This window comes from Carcharodon carcharias, chromosome 23, assembly GCF_017639515.1.
Source record: "Carcharodon carcharias isolate sCarCar2 chromosome 23, sCarCar2.pri, whole genome shotgun sequence".
NCBI lineage: Eukaryota > Metazoa > Chordata > Chondrichthyes > Lamniformes > Lamnidae > Carcharodon > Carcharodon carcharias.
Genome location: NC_054489.1, coordinates 3,934,520 through 3,942,019, shown reverse-complemented (window position 1 = coordinate 3,942,019; position 7,500 = coordinate 3,934,520). Strand labels below are relative to the sequence as shown.

The 7,500-nt window shown below is 50.3% G+C and overlaps 1 protein-coding gene across 1 annotated transcript in view; it reads right to left on the bottom strand.

Annotated features, from left to right (window-relative positions):
- LOC121269268 (death-associated protein 1-like) overlaps positions 1–7,500 on the bottom strand; it is a 30,325-nt gene that overhangs the window by 16,459 nt on the left and 6,366 nt on the right. The window contains exon 2 of the mRNA XM_041173844.1: positions 630–729. Coding sequence (XP_041029778.1) covers positions 630–715 — 86 coding nt within the window. The 5' untranslated portion in view covers positions 716–729. The remainder of the gene's footprint in view (positions 1–629; positions 730–7,500) is intronic.

Here is a 7,500-nt window from a genome sequence, read left to right as displayed (position 1 = left end):
GGATGGAGAGGGAGGCGAAGGTGTGGAGGGGAAGGGAGAGGAGGGTGAGGAAGGGGAGGAGGATGGAGGGGGAGGGTTGGAAAGGGAGGGGGTGGAAGGGAGGAGTAGAGAGGGAGGGGGATGGGGTGGAGAGGAAAGTAGCTGGAGGGGAAGAAAGGGGTGGAGGGGGAAGAGTGGATGAGGGGGAGGGGTGGAGTGGAAAGGAGAGGGGAGGGAGGTGTTGGAGAGAGAGGGGGTAGAGAGGGTGGGGGGGAGGAGGAAGGAGTGGAGGGGGAAAGGGAGGGATGGAGGGGCTGAGGGGCTCAAGTGAGGGAGGTGGTTGAGGGGGAGGAGGTGGAAGGGAGAGGCTGCAGAGGGTATTTGGCTGTTAATAGCCTCTCAGTCTTGCCTGGCTCTGGCCCACACCCAGGTTCATACAGCTTCCAGCTGGGATCACCAGGTAGAGAGGGAGGATCAGGCACATGGGCAGGGATAGGACTCAGTTTAGCATTAGTGTTAAGGTCAGGGTCAGGGTTAGAGTCAGGGTCAGGGTTAGGGTTAGGGTTATGGTTATGGTTAGGGTTCCCAGTCCTGTTGCTGGGCTGAATGAGTCAATGCTGCGGAGTTTCTGAACCCTGGCCAGTCCTCACCTGCTGCTCTCTAATTCCTTGCTGCTTTTATCTTTCTCCTGGACTGCAGCATCTCCAGTGTTGTGAAGCTTTCGGACAATTCTCATGACTCCTGCTCTGACTGGGAGCAAACAACAATCAGTGTAAGACAGAGGAACAACGGAAGCTGGTGTTGTAATTTTGTCTAAGAGGTTTATGATCTCTATCTCCATGGCTGAGATTTTAAATTGCAAACTGGGGTTGTTCCCCTCCTGCACCTGTGTAAAAGCTGGAGCGAGTCCAACTTCAACGTACCAGTTTACCATCAGGTGGGCACCGAAATCAGCAATAAAAACAGAAGGTGCTGGAAAACCTCAGCAGGTGTGGAGTGTCTGTGGAGTAAGAAACAGGGTTAACGCTCCAGACCTTCTGAGTATTTCCAGCATTTTCTGTTTATATTTCAGATTTCCAACATCCACGGTGTTGTGACTTATTTTACTGAAATCAGCAGCCCGCCCACTATTTTTTTTAAATTAACAGGTGAGTGAGCTTGTTAACCAGCCACTTGTCCTGAATATGACACTGCCCACTCCATAATGCAGTTGGCATGGACACGCGGGCGATAGGTGAAAAAGCAGGAAGGAAAGGGGAGTATATCCTTTAAGGGGTGCTCTGTGTGCATTGGGCGCAACCCCTCAAGTTGATACACCCTCTTTGTGCCTCCTCACCTGGTCTCCAAAACCCACACCCTCACATTCTCTGTCATGTATCCTTCACTTTCATGTTGTATACACTGAGCCGCCCCTTAACTGCATTAGTGCTCTCAGTATCAGCCGCTCCCTGTGGCCAGGAGTTCCACATTCTCACTACTATCTGATTAAAGATATTCCTCCCAAATTCTTTCTTTGATCTTTCTGTAATTGGCTTCTATTTATTGCCCTGTCTTCCGGGCTCTTCCCTGCAAGTGAAAACATTTTCTCCGCCTCCACTTCCTCGAACGTCTCCATTGCTTGAAAGCTCTCATTCATTCCGATCTTCTCTCAGTTTTCTCTGAAAGAAGCTCCAGGCTGCTTAATCTCTCCTGATAGTTTCATCCTCCGTTCTGCTAACATAGGTTACAGTAATTCTCTATTGTAAACAAACACTGCAAATTCCATTCTCTGTTTGCAGTTTGCACTCTTTTCATATACATTCAGACAGGCCTTGGTTCAGCCTGTACTATCAGAGCTCCACCTGCCTGACAAGCTGAACAGCTTTTCCACCACCTGTTGTGGTAACTTTTAGAAGAAAATTGTGATAATTTGTCAAATATCAGAAGGAAAATTTTGTCTTGCCTGTGTGAAAGTCTGGGTAGATTTGTGGTGGGGGTGGGGGGTGTTGGGGGGGGGGTGTGTGGTTTCAGCTTTTTTACAGGGTGCAGTCACCAATCCAGTGACCCAGTTCCTTAACCCTAACCCTCAGATCTCCAGCCTGTTCAGCTAAACTCAACTGGGCAGCAAGCTCCTGCCTTAAGAGTGAGAAGCGGTGCGTCCGATTGATGAAACAGGTTGTCCCGTGTAAATGAAAACAGAAAATTCTGGAAACACTCGGCCGGTTTGGCAGAGTTAGGGCAGGATTTTTAGGCCGACGTGCAGGCTCGATCGGCGGGTTCGAGAGCAGCTGGAGAACAGGCCACCGCCTGTGATCGGCCCCCGGCTGGCTGGTTAATGCAGTGAAGCGGGCGCTGAAATGCTCAGCATTACCTGGGTGTGGGCAGGAGGAGGGTGGGTGCTGATTTAAGCGTGGGCATGGAATGAAACCCCGGAAGGCAGAGAGCTGCCTCAGGGAGCTGAAGGATTTAAAACCAATGGATAAATTTTTTTAAATCCGGAAAAGACATCCATGCATCATAATCAGTCACCTGAACATTTACATGATGAAAATTCTGTCCGTATGTTTTTACTTCATAACGGAAACCTCATCCCACCCTTGGATGAGGTTTCATTAAAAATACAAAGTCCACCTGGCAGATTCACCCATCCACCAACTGTAAAGACCACAAAGATTTGGGGGCAATTGGAACTTTAGCAACTTTAATTGTCTTCTTAATAATCGGCAGGTGTGCTTCCCATCCTCGTCTGCACCTGTCGACTGAAATATCGCAGACGCGCAGGATGACATCTGGACGCTCGCCCGACATCATCTCATGTGATTTCGTGCCCGATTGCGCCCACATGCCAACCTAAAAAATCTGCCCCTAAAGTTTCCGCTCTGTGATCTTTCATCAGAATGATATCGTTCTGGGTCTTTGGCTGATTGGCGAATCAGCCAGGTTCCCCCCAATAACAGATCAACTTTGGCAATTGAAAGGACCTCCTGCATACCAAATGGACAACGCAACTGATTAAAACCACCAGGGTTTTAATAACCCTTATTACAAAACTCACAACAAGTTTGAAAAGTGCTTGATGTTGACTGTCCCTTAGTTTCACTCTCCCGGGTCAGTCAAACAACTACAGTTTACATTGAAGCTATCCTGGGGCAGGCAGGATTGGCAATCAGAGGGAGTGGGTAACAACAAGAACTTGGATTTGTCTAGCACCTTTAATAACAACACCTGTACTTAGATAATTCCTTTCTCATAGTAAAACATCCCAGGGATCTTCACTGGAGCAATTATCAAATAAAGCCTGACACTGAGCCCCCATAAGCAGATATTAGGACAGGTAACCAAAAACTTGGTCAAAGATTAAGTAGCATCTTAAAGGAGATAAGAAGGTGGAGAAGTTTAGGGAGGGAATTCCAGAGTTTAGGGATTTAGCAGTTGAAGGAATGGCCACCAATGGTGGAGAGATTAAAATCAGGGACATTCAGTGATTAGCCACTGGTCACCTTTCTCCGTTGGAGAGAGATACTTGGTTATTTAGCTTGAGGGGGGAGTGCTCCACATCAAACATGGGCCTTGGAATGCTAGGGTTGCTCAGGAGGCCAGGATTGAAAGATAATGTTGTGATATTACTGTTCAGATATTAGCACGTGTAAATGTTGAGAATTAGCAGTAAAGGAACAATGAAGATTGTGATGAAACAACAAGCAAAGGTAAAGGGTCTAACTTGTTTTTAACATTTCAAGTTTTCTTTAGTGGTTTGAGGGTCTCAGTTTCAATGCTTCCTGTTTGTCTGGGTTTCTTGCTGTAATGTCAGAGATTGTTTCAGTTTCTCTCAGCACGATCTGAATACAAACAAAACTGCTCCAGCTCAGGGAAACTGGAATCTCCCGAGAATCCAAGCTCTATAAATACACCAGCTCTGCAGCAACTGAAGGATGAAAAGGCAGATTAACTTTTTAAATTGGAACCATCATCACAACAATGCACTCGTTGCCAATCTATAGGTTAAAGGCTCCTTTCTTCAAATGCAGTCTTTGAGTGTTGAGGTGGAACATTTGGATGAGTCACAGATTTAGATAACTCCTTTCTCGTAGTAAAATATCCCAGGGATCTTCATCCTGAACCCACGTTAAACAGGCAGGTTAAACCCTGTTTTAGCTCCATCTCACGATCCTAAAACATTCAACTTTTACAAAGCTTCACCGCTTCTTGCAGCTCTCCTCGAAACGAGTCTCAGTTTCTCAGGGTTCTACATAACTCTTATCCTTCAATCTCAGTGGATATCTTCTGCCCTCTCTTTCTCCAAGTCTTTGACCTCTCACTAAAGGCAGCTATAAACAGACACACTGTTCAAACTGCCTGCTAACCAATGATTGTACAGGTTTAACACAATCTCTTTTTGCACTCTTTGTGTCTATTCACTAAACCCACTTTTATCAACTTGCCCTGTCACCTGAGAAATGATAACTATCAGGGAAGAGTGAACAGACTGGGGCATGTTTAGTGTGGGGTGATAGAGGGGTCTTCAAGAAAAGGTTTGACAGAGTAGACTTAGAGAAGATGTTTCCACTTGTGGGCAAGTCCAGAACTAGAGACCATGAATAAAAGATTGTCACTAATAAATCCAATCGGGAATTCAGTAAAAAAAACTTTTTCACCGTGCGAGTAGTGAGAATGTGGAACTCACTCCCACAGGGAGTGTTGAAGTGAATGGTATAGACACATTTAAGGAGAAGCTGGATAAACACATGAGGCAGAAAGGAATAGAGTGATATGTTGATGGGCTGAGATGAAGAGAGGGGGAAGGCAGCTCATATGAAGCAGAAACACCAGCAAGAGCCAGGTGGGCCGAATGGCCTGTTTCTGGGCTTTAAATTGCAACATAATTGAAGATTTGTGGATCTCAAACATTGCAGTCTCTGCTGATCTAGTGTTTTTAAAGTTTGTCCATTTAATGCCCATTTCTTTGCCTCTAATTCTTCCTCCTCAAATGTATCACCTCACATTTCTCTATTAACTTTCATCCAACATCTATCTCCCAGTCCACTAACCTGTCCGTGTTCTCCTGAAATCACTTACAATCCATTCCACACCTTACCACGCCTCCAGTGGCCGTGATACCCGTGAGTTGAGGTATTGAACCCCTCTCCCCCAAAGCGCAGGCTATTTCTCAATGTTGAGAGGGTGGTTATTTCCTGAGCTCTGGAGGCAACATTCATTCCAAAGCAAACACTGATCACCATTCTGCCATTGGCTAGCTTCCTATTGCTGCGTTTGGTGCTAGGGTTCTGGTGAGGGTCCCGTGAGCCTTTACACATTCTGTGTTACCCCAGGAAAGAATCCTTAAACTCGTAAAACCAGCGGACCCAACCTGGAGTTGGAGGACAGTGAAAATGCACAGGACCAGCTGAGAAAGGTCTCCTTCAACCTCCCCCGTGCCACCAAGCCGTTGGACAAGACCCTCTGCCTCATTTTCAAAGCCTGGGGTGAAAAGTGAAGTACCGAAGGAGATCAGATTGAAGGAAAGCAGGAAACACTGCCCGACTGGCTGCTCAGTTTAGGTTTTAACAATGGGCGGGATTTTCCGTAGCCACTGGGGTTGGGTGCGTCCGGAGGCATGACCGAACAATATGGCGGGAAGGCCAGAAACCGGTTTCACGACGCCATGAAACCAGTTTGCGATCAACCGCTCAGCCAGTCGATGGGGGGCCACGTTTCCTGCCATCAGAATGTTGGGAACCTCATTGTAATACGTCGCCCTATCATTATAAGGCCAGCCTGCTGGAATCACCGCCCCATCCCCCACCACTGGAATCACCGACCCATCCCCCACCACTGGAATCACCACCCCATCCCCCACCACTGGAATCACCACCCCATCCCCCACCACTGGAATCCCCCACCACTGGAATCACCGCCGCATCCACCACCACTGGAATCACCATCCCATCCCCCACCACTGGAATCACTGCCCCATCCCCCACCACTGGAATCACCACCCCATCCACCACCACTGGAATCACCGCCCCATCCCCCACCACTGGAATCACCGCCCCATCCACCACCACTGGAATCACCACCCCATCCACCACCACTGGAATCACCGCCCCATCCCCCAGCACTGGAATCACCGCCCCATCCACCACCACTGAAATCACCACCCCATCCCTCACCACTGGAATCACCACCCCATTCCCCACCACTGGAATCACCGCCCCATCCCCCACCACTGGAATCACCGCTCCATCCACCACCACTGGAATTACCGCCCCATCCCCCAGCACTGGAATCACCACCCCATCCACCACCACTGGAATCACCGCCCCACCCCCCACCACTGGAATCACCACCCCATTCCCCACCACTGGAATCACCACCCCATCCCCCACCACTGGAATCACCACCCCATCCCCCACCACTGGAATCACTGCCCCACCCCCCACCACAGGAATCACCGCCCCATCCCCCACCACTGGAATCACCGCCCCATCCACCACCACTGGAATCACTACCCCACCCCCCACCACTGGAATCACTGCCCCATCCCCCACCACTGGAATCACCGCCCCACCCCCCACCACTGGAATCACCGCCCATGACAGCAGGAAAACACGTCTTGACAACTGTGACGGGCAGAAGTCAGGTCTTATCGCCAGGGCCTTGCTCACATTGCGGACACCCGAGGAGCAGAAGATGCTGGAGACCGACAGCAATGGGTATCCGGAGGAGCGTCCATGCCCTGCTGGCTGGATTCTCACGGACCTGGCTCTGCTGTGAAGCAGCTCATAGGAGTTGGAAAGTCACCATTGATGCTCACAATGGATGATGGTCGAGGGGGTGGGAGAGGAAGGTCTAGAATCGGCTGGGAAAGGAAGAGGTGTTGGGCGGGGTGAGGTTGGGAAGGGGGGAGCAAAGTTGCCACGGGTGGGGTGGGGGGAGGTTGGTGAGGGGAATGAAGTGTCTGGGGGCTGAGGTTGGGGAGGGGAGTAAAGGTGTTGGGGGGAGGTTGGAAGAAGGTGGAGGGAGTATCGGGGAGGAGGGGGTAATGGGGGAGAAGACAGCAACTGGGGAGGTAAGTGTAAGTGAGGGTGGAAGGTGTAAGGGAAGGAATTTGGAGGCCGAAAGGAGTGCAGAGGGGGAGGGAGTCTAGGGGGAGGAAGGAGCGTGGAGAAGGGAGGGAGTCAAGGGTGGAGGAAGAAGTAAGGGTGTCTGGAGGAGTCAGGGAGGGACAAGGAGTAAGCGGCAGGGGTCCTGTGGGGGGCGCAGGGGGGAAGGACTAAGGGGTGGAGAGTTTGGGGGGAGGAGGAGTTTCAGTGGGGAAAGGGTTCGGGGGGGGAAGGAGTTCCAAGGGGGGGAGGGATCTGGAGGGGGGATGTCCAGGTGAATGTACAAGGGGTGGGGGCTCTGATGAGTGCAGGCTGCCTCCTAGGGAGCCGTGGTATGAGGAAATGATGAGAACGATCGAGCACAGAGTGAGGTAGGAGGGTGAGGGTTCGACAGTATCGGCAGAAGGGACAGCGAGGGCGGTGGGTGGGGACCAGGAGG